Source organism: Brachyistius frenatus, unplaced genomic scaffold, assembly GCF_029030835.1.
Source record: "Brachyistius frenatus isolate BFR_SWC_R1_liver_20210118 unplaced genomic scaffold, ASM2903083v1 Contig_120, whole genome shotgun sequence".
Taxonomy (NCBI): Eukaryota; Metazoa; Chordata; class Actinopteri; family Embiotocidae; genus Brachyistius; species Brachyistius frenatus.
Genome location: NW_027210719.1, coordinates 1,153,189 through 1,180,677, shown reverse-complemented (window position 1 = coordinate 1,180,677; position 27,489 = coordinate 1,153,189). Strand labels below are relative to the sequence as shown.

General features: G+C 41.2%; 1 protein-coding gene across 4 annotated transcripts in view; it reads right to left on the bottom strand.

Annotated features, from left to right (window-relative positions):
* sytl5 (synaptotagmin-like 5) overlaps nucleotides 1–25,595 on the bottom strand; it is a 38,355-nt gene extending 12,760 nt beyond the window's left edge. For 2 of the 4 annotated variants that reach the window (XM_069713636.1, XM_069713640.1), the window contains exons 1-8: nucleotides 25,485–25,595; nucleotides 5,845–6,219; nucleotides 5,541–5,756; nucleotides 3,715–3,827; nucleotides 2,652–2,769; nucleotides 1,498–1,638; nucleotides 560–668; nucleotides 337–466 (exon numbers count right to left, since the gene is read on the bottom strand). In XM_069713636.1, coding sequence (XP_069569737.1) covers nucleotides 337–466; nucleotides 560–668; nucleotides 1,498–1,638; nucleotides 2,652–2,769; nucleotides 3,715–3,827; nucleotides 5,541–5,756; nucleotides 5,845–5,963 — 946 coding nt within the window. In that variant the 5' untranslated portion in view covers nucleotides 5,964–6,219; nucleotides 25,485–25,595. The remainder of the gene's footprint in view (nucleotides 1–336; nucleotides 467–559; nucleotides 669–1,497; nucleotides 1,639–2,651; nucleotides 2,770–3,714; nucleotides 3,828–5,540; nucleotides 5,757–5,844; nucleotides 6,220–25,484) is intronic. The other 2 variants (XM_069713638.1, XM_069713637.1) reach the window with 2 other exon arrangements.
* Nucleotides 25,596–27,489: the final 1,894 nt, after the last annotated feature.

Here is a 27,489-nt window from a genome sequence, read left to right as displayed (position 1 = left end):
AGCGATGAAGACATGTGAGTCAACAGTGTAATTTGTGCAGATGTGACATCTGGTCCTGGCAGAAGGAGTAATTTTATCCTTTGTGAGATTCTTAACAGTCTGAGTTGTGGAGCAGCTGAGTGTTGTTGCATCAACCCACCGAGATGATGCTGAGATTGTTTAACATCACCTCTGATGCGATCTGCTGCTTCTAACACGTCTTGAAACTGTGACTCAGTTATCAAAATGTTTGTGCGCGAGTTGCGAAGCTGTAAGACGACAACAGTCAAGTTGGTTCAGTGTGGAGGAAAAACAACAACATGACAGAACAGGAGGTGTGGCTTGTGATGAAGATACCTGAGGAGACCGAGGCCCTGGACACGGAGATGGTCGGGGTGCCGGAGTTTTTCCTGTGATGGCCGGCAGCTTTCTTCACAGACGCACTGTCGATGGATTGTAAACTGGCAATGCTCTCCGCTCCGTCGGGCTGCGTTCAAAAACAAAGACACACCCAAACTTGAAATAACACTGTGAATTGTTTTTGTTGCCGTCTGTCTGTCTGTGTGAATCACTTGCTGACCCTGACCCTCCGGGTGTCGCTGGAAGTGGGTGACTCGTCCAGAGTTTGGGAGCGCAGGTTGTTGGGCACCGTGGGCATCCCTGAGGGCTCCACAGCCACCACATCGCCCCTGAACACCAGGAGGAAACCAGTTAAACATCACCATGTGTTTAACCCCGGAGGCAGTTCCATAAAAACACTAGAATTACCACCTCGTGGTTGTTTGCCTCTGCTAACCAGTCAGGTTTAAGTTTGTATCAGTGTCTGTCCAGACTCACATAATATATCCATTGAAGACTTTAAAGGAATTTGACCAATAAATCTGATCGTGACAGAACACAGTTGTTGCCATGACAGCAGATGATGCTTCAATTATGGATGTTGCTGCAAAGAAGCTCGAAATTATAAAATGTAGAAGCTTCACACACATCTTCAACCGACAGCACAGAAGATTTATGCAACAAACACAGTTTCAAACTGACTACATGGGAAATATGGTCACAATCTCCCCTTCTGTTCCTGAGTTATGGTGCTGAATAACAGCCAGAAAATTGTTTTATTGAAGAACATATTTTTATGTCGCAGTGAAATTGACCTTTAACCTTTTGGATATAAATCACTTTATCCTATGAGACATTTGTGTAAACTTTTGTCATTAACAGCGAATTAATCCATGAGTGATGGCCAATAACTGTGTTTTGGGAGATTTCAGTGACCTTTGAACAACTAAATCTAATTAATTCATCCTTGAGTTTGAGTGTTTTTGTGCCTGTCGGCATAAAAACCTTCAGAGTTTAAAAGCCTTGTTTATATGAACTGTGATCGAGCTTTTCATTCATTCCTTAGCACAGCACTGTGCTACCACGTTTTGAAGATTAATATACTAATGTGAAATGAGTAATCACACTGCATACAGCTCATAGTTCAGTCTGTGTGCTGGTGGACGGAGCGGTAGACACCTGTTTGAAAGTAGACTTGAAGCAGAGCGAGTGCTTTGGATGCTTTGAGTGTCTCCATCCGAAGCAGATTTGACACTGATGCTGTCGATGTTCTCTGGCTTCAGAGCGGACCGCAGGCCTTTCTTGATCATCTTCATCTTTCTACACACACACACACACACACACACACACACACACACACACACACACACACACACACACACACACACACACACACACACACACACACACACACACACACACACACACACACACACACACACACACACACACACACAGAGACACAGGAAGTCTGTAATCTGTTGTATATAACCATTTTCTGAAGAAAGTGATGTTGCAGATTCTGAACTTTTAGTCACGCTGGTCTGTTGGTTGTTTCATCTCTGGACTAAAATGGATGAATTTGGCACAGAATTTATGGTCATTCAGGGTCCCTAGAGGGTGAAGTCTACTTACTGGTCCAGCGGTACTATGATGTTGGCGTTTTCACTGAAATGTTCTTACAACCATTGGATTGCCATGAAATCTGCTGTAGATCTTCATGGTGCTCAGATGATGAATTTTGTTAATGATCCCTGAACTTCTCATGACTCTTTAATGCAGTATTCATTATTTAGTGGACAACTAAATAAAACAGATATAGCTATCGAAATACTTTTGTCTGGATTGCAAATGTCTGATGAATTATCTACTAAGTGTGTAGCAGGGAAACTGCTGATAAAATAATTGCAGCTCTCTGCGATGCTGAAACTGAAGCAGTTCAGGGATTTTTTTTTTTGCTGCCAGAGTAGTCCAACAATCTATTGTTTAGCAGAGCTGGTCTGCCTTTTGGCTGCATGGATTTCTCAGATGCTATCAGGAACCATTAAAGTACAACCGAGATATGGGGGGATGTTAGCAGCACAATCTAATTACTGCTATGTTGCTTTAACAAATGTATTTTAAAATTTATTCATGGTCTCTAAAAAATCACATGAGCATACATCTGATGTTTTCTGATGCTTTTATACTGAAATGTGCCCTCATCACACTACATATTTATTTTGAGATGATTTAATGCCGTCCTTGGACTGCATGTCCCGTCATATTTTAGACTCTCATGTTGAGTAAACGCGATAATAGACAGCTGTTTGTGCTCTGTGTTCTCTTCTTACCCTTTCCTCTTGGCTCCGTCCTTAATGTTGAATATTGTACTTCTGTTGGATCTTGGAGTTTCTGGTTTCTCTGACTCAGAGGACGCTGACAGGTTCTCTGTGGACTTCCCTCCTGTGACTTATGATGCAAAACATTATGAATTGATTTATAAAAATCACCACATTTCCTACGCTGCTACAGCGCCTAACAAGATATTTCCAAAGTAAAGTATTTATTATTGCTTGGGTTACAGCCTTCAAAACAGCTCCTGTTGTGCACAAACGGAGCTCAGCGCCATGATGTGCACAGAGCAGGGGGAAGTTATCACTTTCCTGAGTAAGTAATCCAAGTTACATCTGAGTTACACATTTTTCTGATCGCTGATACATATGGTTTTGCAATTTCCCCATTAACCTAAAACTTGAGCAGAAAACACAACAAAGTTTATGTCAAACTTTTAGGCAACAGAAAGAAGTTTCAAGGAGCCAAATGTGGTGAGTAGGGGTGGTGGTGAGCAGGGATGTTGTCGTGTTGGAGAACCAAAGTGCCATCAAGCTACAGTTCAGGTCGTCTGCACCTATTTATTTTTTTTCCAATTGGACGCCTCAGAACATCACAGTGGAAACTTGAGTTGACAGTCTGACCTTGGGGGGAAGAATTCATGGTGCCCAACCCTGCCAATGTCAAAGAAAACCCGCCTGGTTGCTCCTGACCGGATTCAGCTTCTTCGGTTTTGGACAGGGACGCTCTGCCCCTCATTAACATCAATGTCACTCAGGACACATCGCCTGGCTCAATACTTCATTGCTGTAGGCTTCCTGAAGCATTTCAAGGGTCTCTGCAGCCGTAATCCAGAGTTTGACACAAAACTGAATGTGCGCTCTCTGCTGTACACTACTCACAAAAACACAGGTAACATGCTGATGTTAATCTGGCAGCATATCTTGGAATATGTGCTAACGAAGGGTTTCCCCTGCTCTGTACACGTCACGGTGCTGCGCTCTGTTCAACAAAACAGGAACAGTCTGGGAATGTTTTCATCGCTACCTCGTATAGTTTGAAGTAATTAGCAGTCCCACTCACTTTTTGGGCTGCTCATGATTGTGTGTTTGATCACATCACTGCTCAGCCCTCCCTGCTCAAAGCGCTTGGACCGCTCCTCCAGGAACCACTCTCCGGTCACCACCTTCAGCTCCCTGCGGTACAAACACATTACTGGGAATTCAACACCACAAAATGCCAGATCAACTCACACTGGTTTACATCACCAATCAGCAAGTTATTTCTTGTGGAAAAGTAATTAGTGAAACCACCTTTTCCTCCTTCTGCTTCTATTTCCGTCGGTGATTTTCTCCATGTGAAGTTATGCTGTGGGTCACACGTGGGTGGGAGCTGAGAAGTTTTCCACCTCACAAACATATTCTTATAGCCTCAGTGTAAATATTCACTCTCAGCGGTGAACAGTTTCATATATTTTTTTATATCTAGAATTTATTCTTTTTTTAAGAACAGACATCAAACCCTGATGATTAAAACATGTAAACATGGAGAAAGTTTTGAGTTTGCGTGGACAGCAAATAAAATAAATCAGATCAGAAAATAAAAACTGGTTCCACACTGGCCTTTCAAGGTAATTCAACCAATATCCTTGTTAGAAAAGCTTGAACAATTGCTAGGCAACAAAACACTGTACGTCCTTGCCACAAGGAGCACCAAAAGATTCAATGAGATTTGATGTGAAGATCACCTTGAGGAACAATAGCAAAAAAACAATAACAGATGTAGAAGTGATGAGGTTGAGAGGCAATTGAAGCTTATGATGCCATGTGTTTCTGTATCGGGTGGTTTTGCTTGTAAGGAACAGTGATTGTACCAGTAGTGTTTTTGGTAGTTTCTAATAAATTCGTTGAAGCACACCTTAGAAATACCTTACATTACTTCTTTGTGTGAAATATCCACTAAAACTAATGAAGTGTAATAAAACATTAACAATACATCTTTTCTGAATTAAGGGTATAATGTTCAGTTGCTGGTGAAACTGTTCTACAGAGGTGTACAATCGTTCTGGTGGGTGCTGTGGTAATTATGAGCTTAATGCATTATACAGAGAGGTGGTTCTGGTATTAAGCCATTGAAACAAACGGTGGATAAAGTTATCGTAAACCTGTAAGTATATACGAGAATTGATTACTTTCAGCTCAGCGTACTAAATAAAATGGCAACTGAGTGGATCCCAAAGTAAGTGCCACGTTTCATGACATAAACACAATGACATTTAGATTACCTGCACTTCAATATCTTGTTTCAAACATCTTTACATGAATCATATTAAAAGCCCAGACTCAAAAAGCAGCTGACAGTGACAACAGCTTATTTGTTGTCCATGTAACTTATCACTCTGTCACACAACCATCAGAAACAGCGACTGTCAGAGCCGTGATGGAAAGATTTGTCACTGTAAACAGCGCTCAGAATAACTCTCATATATCACACCACAGTCTGAGACAGCCAGAGAAAGAAAAAATAGATTGTAGAGTGAAACCACTTGGCTTGCATCTTTTCATGGAGAGAAAAAGCCAACTGTCCCACACTTCACGAGAAAAACTGTCAGCTGTGGTAATAGTCAAGAGAGACATCTCAATTCAAAACAACCCTCATAAGTCAGAAAAGATATTGAGCACTTCAAGCCACTTAGTGAGATACCGCATTATGTCATGTCTGTGTGTTTGGGTTTGGTAAGGTTTTCCCTTAAAGCTTTGTAGAAGATCACAGCACTGAAACACCGGAGAACCTCACAGACAAATGAAGACAGACGTGGTGCCATTAATCCTTTAAAAAAATAAAAAAAAACATCTGGAGTCCACTCCTCCTCCAAACACTGATCTGGTCCCTGCAGGCATCACACTTACGAGATCTTGGCACAAACGTTACACCTCCACTGGCGTGACTTGGGAGTTGTGACACGGCATTCGTTGCAGACGCGCAGCTGGCAGTCCTCGCAGAGATCTCCACGGTCAAAGATAAGGCCCAGAGTCTTGAGGCAGCGGGCGCACTGTCGCTCCCTCTGCTCCTTCGGCCGACGGGAGCCTTTTTGTTTGATCTCCAGCAGCTCATTCTTCAGCTTCCTGCGGGACAAACAGAAGAACGACACAGGATATGATGAAAAGTGAGTAAGATGAGAAAGAGTTCAAATGGTAAGACTGAAGTCCTCACCGTATCCTTTTCTCCTCTCGTTTCCTCAGTTTCTCATCTTTCTGCAGCACCTTCAGGATCATTTCTCTTTCATGTTCCAGCAGAAAGGAGAGGTTGAGATCCTCCCCGATCTGCTCCATTGGTCCCTCAGTCTAGTCTCAGCCAGGGGAAATCAGCCAAGCAAATATGTTTTATGGAGGCAGTCAAGAAGAACTACATCATGCTGCAAAGGGCTCATGTTTCTGTAATGTTCTTCTAGTGATTGGATTGTTCTTTTGGTGCTGGCATAGTCTGAACTTGTGATTTGCAAAGCTGCCGGAGTCTCTCCAGTGTTTCCTCTTTTAATCTTCTGTTATTTTACGGGAAGCCGACAAGAGGCGATGACTCTCAGGAAACCTAGAAGGGGTGAAACAGTCACAAAGGAAAGTCAACAACATACTTTCAACATGACTTAAGGATTCAATACTTGGAGTTCAAAATTTCTGGTTAATCCCAGTTATCGTGCCTGTCTTGTGGCCAGCATTAATTTAAAGAAGACGATTAAGAAAAGAGGGGAGGCACAAGTAATTGGTAGACATTTGACAGCGCCACAGCAGCTTATCAATCTCCTAATTAGGCTCCGGGCCTGACATTCAGAGCACAACACCCACATTTCCCAGCTTCCATTAGCAAAGCTCTATCTTCCCCTGAAATTCATGACAAGACTTCTATTAATTATCTGAGCACCTGCACACTAGTCCACACAGCTACATAACACTAAGTTGGCAGCTGCTTCTGTTCAGAGAGACGGACTTTATAGACGCTCGGAGACACGGCTGCAGGGATGGTGATGCAACCCAGTCAGCTGTGGCACCGCTGTTGGGTGAATTACCATGAAATTGGGTGCAGATATTCAGGATGCCTAGAGGATAAATCCTGTGTACTTTGCTAATCGCCTGACCTTTTTAATTTCAGCAACTTCTGTGGTTTTGAGCGAAATGTCTCAACAATTACTGGATGGATTGCCATGAAATTTTGTGAAAACATTCGCTCAGAATAAACGTTAGTGATACCTTTGATTGAGCAATGTCACCAGGCATAATTTACAATTTATCAATCCATTTTGTCCAAATATTTCTATTACCCAACACTGTACTTTGTTTTTACTGCCAATTAACATAGCATGCTAACAGGCTATTCTAAGATGCTGCTGAACATAATTTTCATTTGTAGCGTGTAAACCCAGCTATTTATTTTTTAAATTTTTTTATCCAAACATTATTATGCAATGTTCCAATAATCCTTTCAGCATTAAGTTGTTTTATAGAAATGTTTTGTGGTGACATTCTTATAATGTTCTTAGAGAACGTTATCCTCCCTTTAAAAGGAACAGTCTTGGAACAAAAAAGAAAACCTTTCCACTGAAAAAATTCCCAGAAATTTGAATTATTTCTGCTTCTATTATTTCTAACTAGAAAACATGCAGGTATATTAGCAATTTGCCGTGTGTGATTGTGAAGCTTCATAGAGCTGCTAGCATGGTTGTATGCTTGTTTGGAGTTCAGCATCTTGCTGAAAAACTGACGTAATGACAGTAGAAGTAGGAGCTGGGAATCAAACCGATAACCCTAATGGCTGTACCGTCTGACCTACATCAGGCCTGGCTGTGATAAATGGTCTACAGGGAACAGTATAATGCAGCAGATATGTCATTCCTTCCCGTGTTGTGGAAATGCTAAGTGGCTCTGATTTCTTCTCATGTATTTGCAAAAAACTCATAGAAATGATGTGCTTTGAATGCTGCAAATGAACACATGTCAGACAATATTCTCTTGCCGGAGTGATCAAATAAACTGCAGAGAATAATTAGCACAAAAGTCAGCTTTCCACATAGTCAATAAAACCAGCCATGAAGATCAGAAACTAATATATACAGTGTCGGGCACTGAGCGGAGGGACAGAATTCTGCCAGTGCTCGTGGAAAATAAAAATTGAATGGAGTGGGGAGCTCTGCACGTGCTCACACAAGCCTCCTTCAGTCCTTATTCATTACGGCCTCTTTCATCCCCATCCTTTCTTCTCTCATCTCTTCCCTTCACTTTACATAAATTAGCTATAATGAACCAGCAGACATCACCGCAGCTTCCAGCCATCATCACATCAGTAATTATAGGATCTTAGGCTGAACTCCAGCTGCATCGTAGCTGATGAAGCTTCACCTGTTAGATGTGAGGTGGGAATTAAATAGAGGAAACAATAAAGATTTTTAGATGCCTTTGCATTTAAATTATTTAGACAGCTGAATACAGATGTCCCTTTTTCAGCTATTTACTTACTGTGACTCTGTCAGGCTGAACAAAGACACAGTGCTACTTCAGCTTGAAAAACAAACATGCTGGTGTTATCTATCAAATTGCTAATGCTGACATCTGATAATTAGCACTATAGCAATGAAGACAAAGTACAGCAGAGGGTATTAGGGATTATATTAGTCTTGTATTGCAAGTATTTGGTCATATAGCAAAGTTTTGGACAAACTTTGACCTGATGCTAAATAAAAAAAATCTGAGTATTGGGGGTAGTGGCGGTGCCTAGTCACTAAGATATTTCAGTAAAAGACATACTTGCCAACCTCTGGTGGAACTATAGGAAACATCTTCAAAGTCAGTCATTCTTATTCTCTGGGGACAATGAATGTATGTGCAAAATTTTCCATTTTTCCAATCTATTTGATACATGTTAAGATATTTTACAGAATATGTGTAACCTTTGACCTGCTGGTGGCACTAGAGGAAGAGTGAGGGAGTCACTAGAGTCAGCAGGGAACATCCTCTGGAGACCAAAAATGGCTGTACCACCTTTCACAGCAAACCTTCCATAAATTCTTGATATATTTCAGCTCTGTGTGGGCTAATTATGACCGTAAGTGGGGAACATAAATCAGTGAAGCATTATAAGCCTTTCCACCACCGCACAGACAGAAGAGAGAACAACCGAATTTTCAGATCCAGACAGAATGAAATGTGAACACACTCAGTGGGTAATTAGAAGGGCGATTAAAGAGGCGATGCCATCGTCAATGTTGACAAAATGACCGAAAGACATCCCATCTCTCCATCTCCTACGGTGCTAGAGAGTGCATGGGCAGAGGGGCTGTTTAGTTGAATATGCTGGTCGACTCTTTGATCAAATTTGATCTGACTGAGGTTTGTAAAAGTTAGAATCCATAACGTAAGACCATGGCTACGAAATATCAGTAGTTCAGCTGTGCTGTGTATTTATAAATCCTATTGTATTGATAAATGCTCCCATTAGGACATCCAACTGTTAAAAAACAAATTATCTACAGTATGCATCAGTTTATTCGGGACATGTAGCTCAAATCTAATCCAGTCAAAAGCCCTGCAAGAAATCCCCCGTTCAATTGTTTATTGTTGGAATTGTATATTGAAAGTTGTTTCAAATATTTCTTATGCCCTCATTGATCTAAAAGTGATCGACAAAATATTGCAAATTAATGAAGGTAGGATATATTTCAGCGGTTTTGTTTTGGACTGAATTTTATTTAGCTTTGTGCAACTCATAAAATATAAAGGGCAAGCATGCACATTAAAACAACACAGACATTTCAGGCAGCCAATAAGCTGTGCCGTATGATTTTCCTGACGCACAGGGCACGCCTGACTAGCACTTGGTCAACAACATCAATAAAGCGAAACTAATATTTATCCCAGCTTTTATCATATTACAGTCATGCCATCTCTGTTTGCTGCTGTAGGCGTGGTGTCCTGACGCAGCCCTCCCTGAGCACACAGAAAACATTCCTGTCGCCGCTCACTCTTCCCTGAGTAAACACGAGTGAGGAGGCAGTACAACTTTTGGCTCGGAGGAAAGGAAATACACTCACTGCTCAGCTCCACACTAACAACATGGCTCAGAGGAAAGTGCAGTGACTCACCCCTTCTCTCAACACAGGGGTGGTTTGCATGTTTATCACCAGTCACAATTCATGTTGTTTAAGCTCGTAATTTGGGTTGGAAATACGAATATTGATATTATATGAGACTAAATATCATCTTAGATTTTTGATATTGTAATATCATGATTGTTGTCTTTTTCTGGTTACATTACAGTAAAGTTACGTTGAACTATTCACTCACTTAGTCATTACAGACACATTTCTGATCACTAATATATTAACAAATATTTCGCAAAAGCACCAATAGTCATCCCTACAATATTGTTGCAGTATCAATATATAGAACTTTGGTCAAAAATAATCTGATATTTTGTCCACAAAGTCCATGTGGTGGATCGCTGAGTCTATTGTCCCTCAGGGACATCTGGCTATAGGCAGCCACCCTGCAGTCCTCCTGTGGCATCCTGCAGGTGGGGGAGCTTAAGAGACCGCTGAATCAATCTGACATTTAGAGACCAACAGGTGAGTGGTGAACAGCTTGGTTCCAGTTGGCAGAAAAGCAAAATAGACATAGGTGAGAGATGAATGTGGGATAAACATTAAATATAGCCATTACTGAGCATTCAGCAGCTGGAGAGAAGAAATACAACTTGTTAGAAACCAAGGCCACGCAATGCCCTTCAGTACTCGCATCTCTGTTTTGAAACGTATGCAATCAGACACTGACGGAAAACCTTCACTTGTAAATCGTTTCGAGGGGAAAACGGTGGATGATGACTCACTTTACTTTATTTTACCTTCTGTCTTTGCAAAACGGTCCAGGTTTGAGCTTCACTCCACCGGTAGTTTGGCTTTGGACAGGAGCACTCAGCAAATAGCTGACCTGTCAGACACTAGCTCTGTCAGGCTTTGAGGGATGAGTGCTCATATTTTATATTTTTCTCATTGTCACCAAATCCTCTCTGAAGACCAAAACCAGCTCAGAACTGATCCTCCGAACAAGTGTTGCCTGTGGCAGATATACTGTCGTTTCTTTCTCTGCCAGAGCTCCGCTGTTGTCTGAAAACTATCAAAACGCATCAGTGAGCGGCATTGTTGCGCTGTGTGATATGTTTATTCGTGTTGAATGTGGGCTGTCAGTCTCTCATTAACTATCCTACTACACCAAATCTACAAAAACAAATGTGCTATTTACTTGTTTGAGTAATGATGTTTAAGGCATTTATAGCCTTTTTAAAAATGAATCCCAGTATTTATAACTGTTTCTTTAAGATTTCAATGGGAACCCGTGTGTTTGGACTCAGAACATTGGGAAGTCCCACTCATGGTTCTTATTTTCCCCTCTGGCCACATTGTTTTGCTCATCAGTGCTGCTGTGATTAGAACAATAAACATCTGTTCTCTCCAGGTGTCATTTGTGTTTTGCAGAAAATGTGATTTTAACTAAATGAAAGCGGTGATGGTCAGACCTCTTGAAGCCACTAACTGGAACCCCATGCACACTACGACAGGTCTAACGGGAAGCCTTTATGAATGTAATTTGGTTATTTGAGCAATAAGTAGCAAATAACAATATCTGAGTCAGATTACTCCCACATTAAGTCAAGCTTAAAAGGCAGCAAAAGAGAGAAGCATGCTCATCCCCTTCATACTCAAGAAATGGGAAGAGCTACATACACAGTTATTCAAGATTAAACTACAGAATAGTAATGAGGTTAAAACTGTCATCACATTTTTGGGTATGAATGATTTTTATGCTATGCATCACTATAAAGCAATGTAAACAAAACTGTATAAATAATCAAACTGAAAATAATCTTAAAAATGTTATGTGGTAAATAATCTGCATTTATGCAGTGCTTTATCACCTAAAGTGTCTCATAGCACTTTACACTGTTTCCCATTCACCCATGTACACACACATTCACACACCACTGGTGGCAGAGCCGCAATACAAGGTGCTCGCCTGCCATTATGAGTAACTTGGGGTTCAGTGTCTTGCCAAGGGACACTTCGATACGTGGACAGGAAGAAGTGGGGATGAAAACGGCAACTTTTTTTTATATCAGTTTTCTTGGAAAAAACAACATTCATATCACGTCAAATTGAGTTAAGCTGTCGTGGATTTACAAATGTGCATTATAAATACTACATTGTCATCAAGGCCAAGACGTTGCTGTAAGTTTTCTCTTGACATCACCTTTTTAAGCATCCTGCACGCTCAGCTCTTATTTTCTCGTGACTTGTGAACTTCAGTATGATATCCACTTGATGCAGAAGCATTGAGCAAATCACAAATATCTCTTTGCTCTGCGTGAATGTGGCTATAAAATATTTCTGAGAGTAAAAGTGGGATGAACGAGGTCGAGAGATCGTCATACAGTGTGTGGTGTGTTTTTACAGAAATGTGGGTCACCCCGACCTCTTCAAACTAAAAATTCATCAATTTTGACATCAGCTTTAGCCTTGTTCTTTCCCCGAGGAGCAGCTCTTTCACTTGAGGGATTGGTTTTGCCTTAATGATAGAAAATAACTCAAACAGTAGCTCCTTCACCTCGCTTCAGCAGATTCTTCATCTCCTGGGGGTTGATGTTTTTCTAAATAACTTTCCCAGGTTTTCAAGGATTTTCTATACAACACAATATAATGTAACCGATGTGGGTATGAAAAGCTGCGAGTTCAGATCATGAACAAATCATGCAAACTGCCGGTTCCGTGTAGCTGCATTAGTTAACCATCACTCTGTCTGAAAGGGTTTCTTCAGAATAAAGGACAGTGGATTGCATCATGGCTCTTTTGTTTGAATGTACAGACCTCATATCCCCCCTTTGTAATTCACAGGATGCTGAATCATTAATGCCACGCAGGCGTCAGTCGGCAGTAATGTTGAACGGCAGAAAGCATCCTGGCTGACCATTAAACAGCAGCTCAGCGACTCAGACCTCCTACTGGCTGCAGCCAGACTACACAGGGTTTTATAAGGTACACACACACACACACATACATTCTCAATAGTAGACTTCCTCTATGTGGAGGAAACATCAATTATTTACCAGCAAAGGTCAATAATAACACACTTCACAGCTGCTTGCTAAGAAGCCGTAGCAAACCACAGAGAATATAACATGATACTGACATATCACATCTCTGTATTTTCTGCTATCACTACTGAAGGCAGTTTCCTCGACTCCTGGTACAGTGCACCTGTTTACTCACTAATCTTCACATGTCATCAATCACCATCCATCATGCTGTCTTTGACATAATGGAGCAACACATTTCTGACTTGTAAATACTGTTTATCTGAACGCCAAAATCATTATTACAAACAAGAGATTCCGATTTTTGTGGAAGCAAGGGAACATAAAAAACCTGTCTGAAAGTGACATCAGCAAAAGGCTCCTTCAAGGCAATTGCACCCAAATTTAATTAGAGTGTTACACTGTCAATAAACAGCATTTTAAATCCTCATGCTACCAATTCTGCAATCCTTCACTCCTTGAGTTTACCTTAGATGACTACAACACAGCAGACCCTGTTTTCATTAACTCCCGAGGGAAATACAGTCGAGTGAAAATATGCCATAACAATTATTGGGTTTTTTTCCAACATGTTTGCAAAAGCAAATATTTGATCCTATTTGAAATAGTAAAATAAAGGTGATATGACAAATGACATAAAATTAACGTCTTGAAATCATTTTTATAATTTGAATAAATAAAAGAAACAAATTAATCACATGGGAAAAGTAAGTCCACACAAGCATTTAAATTCAAATTAAATTGTGGGTTAAATTAAATCAAACTAAAATCAGGAGTTCTGGATTAGGTGCCAATGATTAAACCCTTACAGCAAGATAATGATCATAAGCACGTGCAAATTCACCAAGGAATGGCTCAAAAATAGTAAATGGTGAGTCAGGATGACGTCAATGCCCAGACTTAAATCCCATGGAAAAGTCATTGAATAGACAGCACAAGCAAGAAAACCCTAAAACATCAGCAACTGAAGGAATTTAACATGAAAGAGTTGTCAAAACATCTCAGCAAACCGATGTCACAATTGTGCAAAACATCTGCCAGACGTTTGGGTGGGCAAGGCTAACTTCTGATGACTAAGGTGTACTTACATTTTCCACAGAAGAACATATGTATGAGCCACATTTTGTACATATTTGGCTCTCTAGCTGCTAAATGTTCCACTATATTCACCAGCTTGTCGGTAACTGCGTGTGCTGCAACAGGCGTCTGCTACATCAGGGAAAATAATAACTAGAGCTGTGACGGGATCAACAAGCAAAACCAAAACAGCTGAGGGAGCCTCAAAAGCTCCACAGAGCCAAGGAAAGAACAGAGTTAGTTACGCATTTCATCCTCTGTTAATATATATATATATATCAAGCTTTAAGACCTTTAAAAGCTTTAATATTTCATTGATTAGTTTGTTTAAAGGGTTATTTGGTGTTGTATTCATATTGCACTTTACTACTATTGATCATCCTATATTTACTGATAGTGTCTTGATTTATAATATTTTGTCCTTTTTAAATGCAAAGACAAATCCACTCATTCTTGATGTGAACACGTTTAGGATCTCTGCGTTAACTTGTGCAACTCAAACCAGAAGTTCTATTATCCATCACTATTGTTATTTTTTTTCAATACGTAAACATAAATTGAATTAAAAAAAATAGCAGAACCGGACTTAACAGACATCAAATTGAATTGCCTGTTTCAGCAACACGAGACGAAGCACAAAGCTCTTAACAAAGACGTGCGCATAAAATCGAGAGTGAGAACAATCTAATTGACCAGCAGCAAGTCTACAGACTGAGAGCACTTTATAAAAGTAGTTAGCCAAGAGCACAGTGTCTTTCTCATGCTCTCTGACAAAGATCAATGTGCATGTTCAAAAAGGTTTTCCAACTCACCCAGCTTATCTCAACTCAAAAGGAAATGAAGCAAATAAGATTTAACCTTCTATCTCAGCAGTGTATGTAATCAACTTCCTGCGATCGGATGTGGACCTGTGTTCACAGCGAGGTGAAATCAATAGGCAGCCATCATCTTTGCAGAGAGCTGAAGATGATATTGGGCATGGTGGACGTAACCGGAGAGGCTTCTGGGAAGAACGTGACATGGGTTTTGGTGTGAGGAAGAAATTGGACTTTCAATTCGATATGACGTGTTTGTCCGAGTGGAAAGTGTCCCTGCCTTTCACTGAGGTGGCGACTTCTCTGACTGTCCCTCTTCTTCACTGTCTTTCTTTGTCTCTCTTTAATACACACACGGACACACACAAAGACACACACACACACACACACACACACACACACACACACACACACACACACACACACACACACACACACACACACACACACACACACACACACACACACACACCTCAGGGCAGATACCATATCTATACCACTGCAGTGCACTAATGACCCTCTCTCAGCCTGAAGGCCTGTCAGATACACTGCCCATGTCACTGCCAATCAGCGAGGACCTGCTGTCAGGGTGAATTGCCGTCACTCCTCTTCATCCTCTGAGCTTTCTGCATGTCAATAACACTGCAGGAAGACAGCATCATGGCTTGTCAATCAGAATCCAATTTGAAACCTTAATTACTTGGTTGGCTCAAAGGTAATGAAGCAGCATTAGACTCCGATATGAATAACTCACCTCCTTCAAGCCTGACACTTTGCATACCGACGACTTGCACACACACATTTGGCCTTTCGTCTCTGATTATGACTTTGCTGGGATGAAGGTGGTGTCAGATTGCAGAGAAAAGAAATACAGCAGAACAGCTGCCAATTCTTGTGATCTAATTTCTTAATTGCTGTCTACAAGTTTTCAAGCTTGGACTCAGCATGAGTGGCAGCACAGGGAAGAAGTTTGACATTGTGGTATGTGCTGGAAGCAAAACAGTTCTTACGTCTGAAGGCAAAAGTGTTTTCAGCTGCTCCAAACTGCCGAACGCAAAGCTGTGGTGGAAAGGCTGCCGACACGGAGAGGGGAGAGACATGGTAATCGCTCAAAAGGAAAAAACATCAAACACCTTCTCACAGCCACTCCTCAAGGGCATTCATGATATTGCACTCATTTGTACACAGAAAATATGACAGAACAGAAGGTTTGAACCGGAGACAGAGGTTTACGATCTCGTCTAACCACAGCTCGTCAGTGACTGTGAAAGGATCACGATTGTTGCAGTTTGGCTGTTTGAGAAAATTGTTGCATACAAGTTGCCTGTACGCTTTGAATGAGGTTCTTCATGCATCGAACAGAAAGTGAACCCATCCATGCGACGCCACCAAGTCAAAATTAGAGGCGCTACATCCGACAATCTCCGTAACTTTTACTATGTGCCAAAACATTCATTCCCACATCGTGACAATATGACCACCTCTGTTAAAAGGGAGAAAGCGGGTGTGGTTTGAACTTTTACCTGAAGTGTGTGCACAACTGTGAGTGCAGTATGAAGAAAGGCTGCGTGAATGTCAGCACAGTTATCTGCATCTGCATGAACAGCCTGTCTCACTCCTTCTATGAGTTTCAGAAGTGACTTATCTCAAGATATTTTTCGCACAGTTAACCCTGTAGTCACACCACAGGCAATCAAAAACTCCTCTTGCACATGAATAGAGTGCACTGCAGTAATGTGCACAAGGCATGGGGAAGCTACGACCTTTATGAGTAAGTATTCAGAGTTTTGGTGCTTGAACTACGTCAGCATCTGAGTTACACACGTTTTTGGGATTACTGGTCTGGGCACATTTGCGATTTCAACATGGACTTGAACAGAGCACTAGCATCCATGTTTGTATCAGACTCAAGAAATCGGCAACTCAGACCCTTGAAATGCTTCAAAGAGGCCTACGGCAATGAAGCAATGAGCCAGGCGACGTGTTTTGAGTCACATTCTCGTTTCAAGAGGGGCTGAACGTCACTGTCCAAAACCAAAAATTCCACGTCAGGTCAGGAACGAAAACAGGCGGGTTTTCTTTTAAATTTATGGGGAGGGTGCAATTAATTTGTTCCCCAGGGTCAGACTGTCAACACCGAGATCCGCTGTGTTGTTCTGCGGCGTCTGAGGAAGGAAACATTGGGCGCAAACGACCTGAACTGTGGCACAATGGCACTTGGATTGTCCAACAAGACAACGCGACCACTCTCCTGGTGCTCCAGGTGATGATGTCGATCAAGTGACATAACTTGAAAGACTGACTTACCAACGATCTCAGTATTTTCTCCATCACTGCCTCTCAGTGTTGTGTTTTAGCCTCCACTGTTTAAGGCCATAACTAACATCAAAAATGCTGCCCTTAAAGCCATGAGGCACACACGTCACAGCCAGTGTAACATTACAACTCTCAGTGGTGCTGTCCTCAGTAATGACCTATCAAGCCTGCAGGCCTCCACAGGCCCCTGCTGGGCTCAATGAAGCAGGAAATAGGAAAAACAAACCAGAAACCCTAAAAACATCATCCCCTGTCAGCTGTCCTCCCTGCCCTCATCCTCCCACTTTATGCTTTTCACCTTCACTGAACTCTCGGGTATCATTCTTATCTGAATGCTGCTTGTTGTCCTTCCATCGATAGGTTGTTTGTGTCATTTCACCCGCTAATTAAGAGGAAAGGGCAGCGTGGGCGCAATCAAAATGCTGCTACTCCTCCAAAACAAACCAGCAGGAAATTTGCAGAACAGGAGACAGAAAATGGACGATTTGTTTCGATGGTTAAATTGTGTTGTCGGGTGTGACTGGAGGAATAAAAGACTACCTGGAAACACTAGGTGCTCAGGAAAACCCTTAATGCATGTTAACTGTTCTGACCTTGAAATCCTTGTTTTACGTCACAGTATGTTAAAACAAAGCTCCGTTTGAGAGAAATACAAAATCGACTCACAAAAAAGACTCTTTCCCCCCCTTCAGTTATGTGATCACTATTGCATAAAGGTTTTTCTGAATACAGTTAAAATGTTAATAGCTACTTTAAGGAAAATTGCTTTATTACTCAAAGCTGCATTATAAAACATGCTCATGTTTAAAATAACCCAGTTAAATAAATTAAAAAAAACCTGAGACCATTTTCTGAGCTGTGTCTCTTTCTATTTAATAATAGAAAATAAGAAGAATACAAACGACAACCGATGCACCCAATATGTTGGAAGAAGAAACAATGCAGGGTTCAACTCTGGCTCAAACTGCACTTCATGTGGCCAAGCGGCAACCGACAGTGACGTCACACATTGGCTTTTTGAACAGCCTTTAAGTAGCCGTAGGTTCAGCCAGAAGAAACCACTTTTCTACAAGCTGGGGAGGAGTGACTAGTGGATCTGACTTGATCTAATTGGAAACCTGATGACATTACGTCCCACTCAGTGTTAGCGGAAACCTGTCAATCAAACAGAAACATTGCTTTGTGAGGCCTATTTTTTTTTTTTTTTAACAATAACGGGATTATTTTCAGAAGTCTAATAAGAATGAATGATTTTCACGAAAGTCACCATTCTGACTTGTGGAAAACATGGATTGACTTTGTATTTCATGAGAAGCTGAATGGGAGTCTATGGAGCCAGATGCTTGTGGCCCTTGGTGGTACAACAGTTTATGGCACTTCCACATTTGCCTAATTTTTCAGAAAAAAAATAACTTTGTAAAGAGGCTTATTAAAACAGCACAGACCTCTGACACAAATCTAAATAACGATCCACTTAGCATACATCAGCTTCTTAATTTGAGTAGAGGGCAAGAGCTCTGCGTGACCCGAGATGCCAAAGACGAGCGGTGACCTTTGCTCCTTCAATCTCCAGTATAAACACCCCTTGCCATGTCTGCAGTGAGAAACGAGCTAATTTATTCTGCAGCGACAGCGTCCAGATTTGAAGCCACCGTCTGCTGTCAGCTCCACAGATCTGGCACTGTTCAGGCTCACGATAGAAACTGTGAGATGGTTCAAGTGTAGAAAGGCTGTTGGATAAACAAAACATTTTCAGTGCAGACTATCTTAAATGTTTACTTTTACTGTTAGGCAACATAACTGCTGAAAGAAAATATGGAGTAGATGAAACTAAAAATGGTATAACAAGCATCTTTCAGGCAAATGTCACAGAGTCCATGACTTTTGTTTGACAGCCTGGTGTGTAGAAGATGCTGCTTCTGTATGAGCACTTTAAGAAGAAGAGATGAGAGCTGTTTAGTTTGAGGCGGGATCTTATTAACCCAGTTTCAGTTGTGGCCTCGGCTGCTGCTTCTTCAGAGAGAGAAGTAAGCAGCTCTCTCTTCTTTCAGCAACATGGCTGAATATTTCATACCTCTCCACTCTTGCCACATTGTACCGTACTTTTAGAGACACAACCGGCTAACGGAGAGAAGGGAATCCTCTGAAAATGTGTGTGTTAATCACAGTTTAACAACTGAATGGCCTGTGTAGTTTAAAGGTGAGTGAATGCTAATTGAGCAGGATTTTTTTTTTTTTTTTTTTTTACAATTAGCCCTGCGTTGTTTCTGTTTTATTACACTGTGTGCTGGTACATTAGCGTGGCTGGAATATCGAGGAGACAGACGCACAGTGAAATTCAGTGTTGAGAGTCTGGGCTGGCTGAGCCTGCAGGACAGATCGATGAATAAAGATCTTTCAGCAGAGACAAAGTGTTGTTTTAGACAGACAGGTGGGGCCTCAATCCTGCAGCTTTTGTGTTTTTAAAAGCATCCACTTTCACACTCTTCTACACTAATGAGGGTGTCTTTTGAGACGTCAGAGTTTATTTGATCATATTGGTGAGGGAATTTCATGTTAATGTAACGTTCATTCATCTCAAATTAAACAACAGACCACTTTCAGTTCTGCATGTCAACTCTCAGCATCCGATACATGTGAGGACAATCCAGGCAATGAGCCAAAACAACCACATCTGTAAAATAATCAGCATGCAGCCGCTAATGTTCAGAGCGCAGAACAATTTGACAGAAAGGGCATCCTGATCTGTGTTTCAGCACAACCAGACTATCAATGAATTCTTACACAGGAAAAAAAAAGGGTGTCTTCTTAAAATTCAGAGAAGCTCAGGCCACTGAGAATAAGCTGCTTCCCTGGTACCACTTCCTAACAAGCTTTAACTGGATTCACTGTATTTAATAAATACTTTAATTTGTACTTTATAGATAAGTAATTTTGTAAGTGAAACTTTAAGGCTGCCATGTTGTGAAACATCACTTTGCCTGGCGTTAATGCAAGACCAAAGCTGCTACTATGGATGTCAATGAGAACCCATACTTCAGTACAAAGTCGAAGCCAAACTGCTGAAAATGTGACGCTACTTGTTTTTCTGTTGTACCAAAGTCACCATAGATATGTAGGTACTGGACAATGGACATCGCGGCCACAAGTGCAGGTGCAGCAACAAGTTCACTCTCAAGCGATTTCATTTAATTTCTGTCTCTTTCCATGTGAACAGTCAAGTGAAACAGTATGTCTCTGACTATCGCCAGTCATATTGTAAAAAACCCAACAATATACTCTTAAATGAAGGTCCACTACATTAGCTTTTAACTGCATGTCATGGTGCAGGTAAAGATTAAAATATCCAACTACTCAATATCACGAATCAACAGTGAAGCCAAAATCTTATTTAATCAGATTTAATCGGAGCACATTTTAAAGTAAAATACCAAATCCTGAAGAGTGTATAAAACAGTCTTTCAAATAGTCAACAACCCAATTTGTAGTCTGTCAAATACATTTCCTTTTTCTGTCACTGGTTTGTGCAGCAGACAATATTCATCATCCTCATGCAGCTCCACAGTAATTTCACAGCCCAGGTTTATTGCAATATTCAGTTATTGCTTATTATTGCATAACTTTGTAGTACAGCTTAAATTAATTCCTCTCACCTATTGATGTCATTACAGCTGGCTTTAATCTGTTTAAAGATATTTATTGATTTAACCCCTCAATGTGCATGACTTGCCAACAATTAATCCACTTAATGTGTTGGGTGTGCACTGGGCTGTGTTGACTTTTCCACGCAGCACATCCTGGTCAGTGCTATGAAGCACGTGTGTGCTGTCGCACTTTGTTCAGGCTGAGGTGTCCCGTCAGCCCGCTGCAGCCCGAGGAGGTCCAGTTCAACATCAGCAGCCCACAGAGGCATGTGGCCACACATTACAGGTTTACGGAGGGCGACAGAGAGGCGTCACTCCCTGACCAGCAATCTATTACTCATCTGAGCCATTTCTCGCAGCGGTGCCTCCAAATTACATTTCAGCTTTTTGTGATGGTGTGATGTTCCTGTCTTCCCACACCTGCATGGTTTTTGTGTGGTCGGGTTTCCTGCTGATTGCCTCGCTGCTGCCGTGATTGAACGGGGGACTCGATGTATCTCTGAGGCCACACAGGGTTTTAGGTTGCATACCAAGCGGGCCCGCAGCACGCGCTGGAGAGCTGTGGATAAGAGTGGTATCAGTGAGTGGGAGGGAGGGAAACCCCATACTACACTGCAGAGATCAGATGTTATTCAGTGCAGCAGCACGGATGATCTTTGTAATAGCAGCTCAGACCATCAGCAGAGTTAATCTGGATATAATCGTGCATTAATGAGCTAATACTCAATATGGTTGATGTTTTACAGCCAGACTAATCTGTGCGTGCATCTCCGTACCTCCAGCTCATTGTTTGTTGGAACTCAAGGTGAACAATAGAAAGGATTTACTGCACAACAAAGAAAATGTTGTTTTATGTAGTTTTAAGCCAAGTATTCTGTCGTATCAAACCATAATATGCAGCGACTCCAACAAGTTATGTTGTTTTAGCTTTAGTGTTCTTCGTTTTTCAGCCATTAAATGTAGCTCAATCAAATGAATTTATTCTTTATTACTTTATGCTGAATTCAAAGCATACAATTAGAGAAATTGTTCATGCCAGCTTCCAACTTGTAATTCCAAATCAGAAACGATATTTCCCAGTTGTGAAATAAACAGAAAAAACCCCAGATCAAAACCAAATCCACTGTCAACTCTAATAGGGCTTTAGCCAACTTAGCTGCATTTGGATCTGGATTCACTTGGTAACGAACTGCAACAAATATACAACAAAAAGAGCTCATTTTGTACGTTTATCTGGTGTGATTTCAGGGTTTGCAGTTCGAAGTACTAAGTTACCATGCTCGAAGCCACCGCTACTCTGCTAAGCTAGTTACAGTTAGCAGGCGTTTAACTATGTTTTTGTCCTTTATTGTCAAGAATTTCCTGGTGTTGCTGCAGATGTTGTTTTATTTAAAGTATAGGGATATTTTTCAGTTGCACGTAACAACAAAAGAGAAAACAGTTTGTAATTTAGCTTGAGCTTCATGGCTCGCTTTTACTTGACACACTGTTTATTTTTAACCGTCTAATTTTCTGTTTCTCTGCAGCAACGAGCTGCTGAACAGCTTGATTATAAATATTACATATTATGCGCCAAAACAATGAGACAATACTTTATTTAGTCAATGGATTAACAATGGTGATAACTGAATCTTTAATATAGGTAATTTATCAGGAAAAATGTTTTTTATATTTACTTGTTTTAGGTCATAAAAATGAGAATTTGCTACTTTTCTCTTTTATTTAATGCAAAATATGTTATCTGTTGGTCAAACAATGCAACCAATTGTAAGACTCCAGAAAATGTGTAATTTCGCACATCAATAATGAAACTGAGCACCTAATTGATCATGAAAATAATGAATAATTGCACCTCTAATGTTATTTATACATGTATGTAAACCTCCTCATCCCTTCCACAGGACCTCTGCTTCTTTTAATAGAGACTTCAAATCCCGCAGCGTACAACATTTTACCATCTTCACAGAGAAGCTTCACCTCTTTTATCTTTAACTACAACTGGATCTCACACCTGTTATCAGCTGAGAGTGGCAGCATCAAACATAAGGGAAACCCAAGATAATCAGAAGTTAACACCACCACCACCTTGGTTTAGTCGTCGAGTTTGCCGTTCCTGTTGTTTGGCTCAGTTTTTTTTTATCTCAGTTCTGTTACAGCAAATGCTGTTTTTGCAGACATGAAACATTTCTATGATACAATATTTTTCTATTGGCAAATCAGATTCAGACTCGAGTCTGAAATCAGTTAAGACGTAAAATATTGTCTGTTTACAGAGTTTTGGATTTGTAGGACACAGTCTGGCACATTGAGCTGCAGCCTGCAATGGCTGCCACAACAATGCATGTACTGTATGTGTGAATGTATGTGCCCACACACGTACTTCTAATGTGTCTTAGCAGCTCTTAGAGACACGGACCTCTAATGCTGTGTGACTGCACTCCGCAGGGCTTCTTTCCGCTCCGCTGGATGAGCTCTGCTGGGAGGGAAATCAGGGAATCCCTCCATTCGCTGGCTTCTCTCCTGCTTCATTCCCCCATTTGCTCCCCCTCTAGCCTCCAGTGCATGTGCAGCATAAAGGCTCGGTTATCATTGGGAAGGCATTCTCCTTGCGACTATGATACAACAGCCTCAGCCGATATTGCATCTATTACTTATAGGAGCCACATGAACCAATTTAGAGAATCGTCACTATGACAAATTACAGTGCGACAGAAAATCGTACACAGCAAAGGCTTATTGAGGCTTATTGTTCAAGAAAAACAAAACTGCAATGCACATTTTGGCCCGGGATGTTTACATAATTCTCTTTCTAAGACTGGAACACAAACTATTACATCCACTTCCAGGTCCTCATAATGAAACTAATGCAATATATGAACTCATGGGTGTATTTTTTTTTTTTACTCTTTACTAGTTTTACAAACTGTTTGAATAAATAGCCGTTTCCTGACTTAAACACACGGACCTGGATGAATATTGTTTGTCGCTACTTTGTCAGTGTGAGTAGTCACTTTGGCTGGCAGCCACCCGGTCTGACAGGTCTAAAAGCCACTTGCGAGAGTTGAATTGGCCTCTTTTATTTTCACGTTGCATCGGCTGCTAAAACTGGCTACAGTCAAACACTTAATGCCGAATAACTACATTAATAAAACAAAATCATACATTAGTCCACATGTTTTGACCTGAGGGGTAAATCTTTGTCTGAACTCAATCTGGGCTTCAAAACACAAGTACTATCTTCACCAAAATACTACAAGTTTAAACAAGCAGTCAAAAAAAATTGTGACAACTGATATACAATTGATATGATAATAAACATTTAAAGGAGGTTTTTTTTTTTTTTTGGCTTCTATGAGAATACTAATATTTGATTTCTAGTAGAGCGTGAGCAACAGAGGACAGCATTTTTTTTTACAAAACATCTGACAGTGGCACATCTGCTTCCTGCCCGTGTCAACAGAAAATCTTGAAAATGTTGATATTTCCCGAATTATTTGGACGGTATTAAAAAAAGAATTGATCATTAGCTGAAAGGATTAGGTATTGATTAATCAACTAGTGAACTGACATAAAATGAATCTGTAAGGGGCAGCTGTGGCTCAGATGATGGGAGTGGATTGCCCTTGTATCCTCATGGTGAAGTGTCCTTGGGAAAGACACTAAACCCCAAGTTGCTCCTGATGGCAGGCGAGCACCTTGCATGGCAGCTCTGCCGCCATTTTCTGTCTAAGTGGGTGACTGAGGCCAACTGTGAAGCACTTTGAGACCACTAAGGTGATAAAACGCTATATAAGTGCAGACTATTTTCCATAAATATTTTGTTACTCTTATGTGATAGTAAGCTGAACATTTTTGCAGCTTTCAGTTGCTCATTGGACAAAACAAGCAAACCAAAGACATCATTCGGGGGACTGTGAACATTTTTCACTGCAGCATCATCCATAAAGACTTGGAAGAATAAAAAGCTACGCCGCAGAACAACCCTACCATAATAATTTATGATTTCTACATACATAATGTATTCTGGTTTCTACTGCTGACATTTTACCATCGTCCAAAAGAAGCTTCTCGTTTTTGGCTCTCACGTCAACATTTCACCTAACCTGAAGCAAAAGCCCGCTCTGAAGAGGAATGAGGTCAGCCTGTGTGTTCATCTGTGCAGCCACTCAACACTGAGTCCGATAACCAGACAACCCTGCAGACATATAGCAACAGCCCTACACTATTAGTGCCGTCTGTCACCTTTACAGTAACACCAGTCGTCCCTGAAAAGCCCTGGGATACCCCGGTGACTCCCTGGACAAGGTCATCATTACTAAAATGTGTGGCATGCACCTGTTAAATGAACATTAAAGTGCTCACTTCTTGTCACTGCCACATCAAACCCAGCTGATAATTTGATCTCAGCGTGCACAGCGTGTGCTCCACATGATTACATGTCAGGTTTCATGCCTCTCCAGTTACAAGTTAAACAGTGCAACATGTTCTCCACAGATTATTAAATTAACGTGCAGGTAAATCTGCCGTCGAAACCCGCGGAGGCAACAAGACACAAGAAAAGGAGCTTTTTGCTGCATTGCACCTGCCCAAACGCGCCTAACTTTCGAGGGGAAGTGGGCTGTCTGGTCCCACTGATGTGTGTTCGGTCCTCCGAGGTCGTGTTCGCGATGGTGGACGGACAGCCCCCCCCCCTTCCCCCGTTCCTCCCCCCTTCTTCCCCCTCCTCTCAAAACAAGGAAAAGAACCAAATAAAGCAGCAGGAACTGCCAACAAGCGGCAGCGGCTGACCCTGTGTGCCATATGCCGGAGAAAACGCAGTGGCGTTTGGTGTCCCGGAGTGCTGACCCGCAGAGCGGTGTTCTCCTCTTACCTGGCGGCTGAGGACAGCGGTGCGGGACCGGCGGGGGAGGAAGACAGGCGGCGGAGTCAGCCCGGGGATCACGGACCGTATATGAGCGTGTCGGTGCGCCTCAGCACCGTCTGAAGGCAGCCAGCAAGCCACAGCCAGGGTGTTCCCGATAGGAGGGGGCGTGGTGTGTGTGTGTGTGTGTATGTGTGTGTGCGTGCGTGCGTGCGTGTGTGTGTGTGTGTGCCTGTGTGGCACGCAATCCTCCCTTAAAGGCTTATTTTATGACAATGCGACAGTTGTTCTTGTTCTTTGCGTTTATATAATAAACTTATTGGGCTAACCCAATTAAAGGAGAGTTCCGTCCAAAACAGCAGATAACACTGCAGTGCTGAGCTCCACATAGGTTCAGAGAAACTCCCGGGTCCCACTGGTAGTGCATTATGTATTATGGATTTCCCTGCTGACATCCTCTGGGAGTCTGTATTTCTAGTCTGGAAGAAAAAAAATAGGTCATTTTGGTTAAGCAGGGCCGAGAAGCACAAACAAAAGAACATTAACAGGATAAACAACTTGTTTCGGAACTCTTGCATTTTCTGACATCATCCAGCATGCCTTTCAATGCTTTCATTATGCCACAGTATTTTGTATAGTGCTCTCTGTGTTACGCTTCTCTGCTGCATGTTTAACACTAATCCTTATCATACTAAAATGGATGTTTCCTTCCTGTTATTATTTCTCTGCATACTGCAGTAGCCTACTGTAGATATCATACCCTGTTTTCTGTTTTATTTTTCTATTTATGATCAATGTGTAACATCTGTCCTAGGACAACAGACGGAAAACATTCTTCATTTTCAAAAATGTTGACTAATGTCCACTCAACCTGTCATTTATGCCATAATGAAATAAATGAATACACCACCACATTGCAGCATATCAACAACAACAAAAAAGCAGATGTGAATTTCAACGCAAAACAATTTCACATAAAGATACATGGTTAATGAATGGTGTCATGTGTAAGTATTTTCCAACAATGTGAGAAAGTGAAGCAAAAAACCTCAAACATGAACAATCTCAGTGTCAAGGTGGCAGTAAGACACACTTTGATGCTAAAATAAACACAAGTAGGCCTACATGAGCATCATCAAAAGCACAAACTGTTTATCGAGTGAAACAGTCACACGTAAATAATTCACACACACACACATGCTTTATAACAGTGTGGAACAAGTGGTACAGTCGCTATTTGAATTTCATATGTTATCACATGAGAAAATGTTACATTCCTGTGAGGGTGATTTATAATGTCATTGTGTGGGTCACCAGATGTAAAACTGCATTTCATGTCTGTTTTTTTGTGCATTTCACATGTCAAATGTGAGTAAAGTTAAACGCAAGGATATATATTATGGGCCCCGCTTGACTGTACAATAACTCACCTCTGGCAAAATCCATCACACAACAATAACACTGTTGTCTGTGTTTCTTGGTTGTTTGTATATAATATATATAGATATATACTGTATTGTATATACTGTGCATTTTATATTCAATATTTTTACTGCTATTTTACTGCTATTTTATTGCTTTCTATTATTCTATTATTATCTTATTGCTTCCTGTATGCTGCTGTAGCGAGAAAAAAAAATTCCCCTCGGGGATTAATAAAGTAACTACCTAACCTAACCTAACCTAAAGCTCAGGGGCCCTTAGCCAAGACTTTCTGCAATTATCCCTTAAAGATTATAGCAGACAGAAAAGAGACGCAAAGATAGCACAGGCCCAAAAATTAATGAGGAAAAAAAACAACTGGAAAAAGATTTAAAACAACTAAAATGATGCACAAAACAACTACAAAAAGACTCAAAACTACTACGAAGAGACTAAAACCGACCGCAAAGGAAATCTTCAGATCCAGCGTGCTGCCCCCTGCTGGTTGTGTAGTGTCTGACTTCAACCACTGTGAGGCGCTGCAGTAAAAACCAGTCACCCGCCGCAGGATGCGCAGAAACGTCTTTTCTGC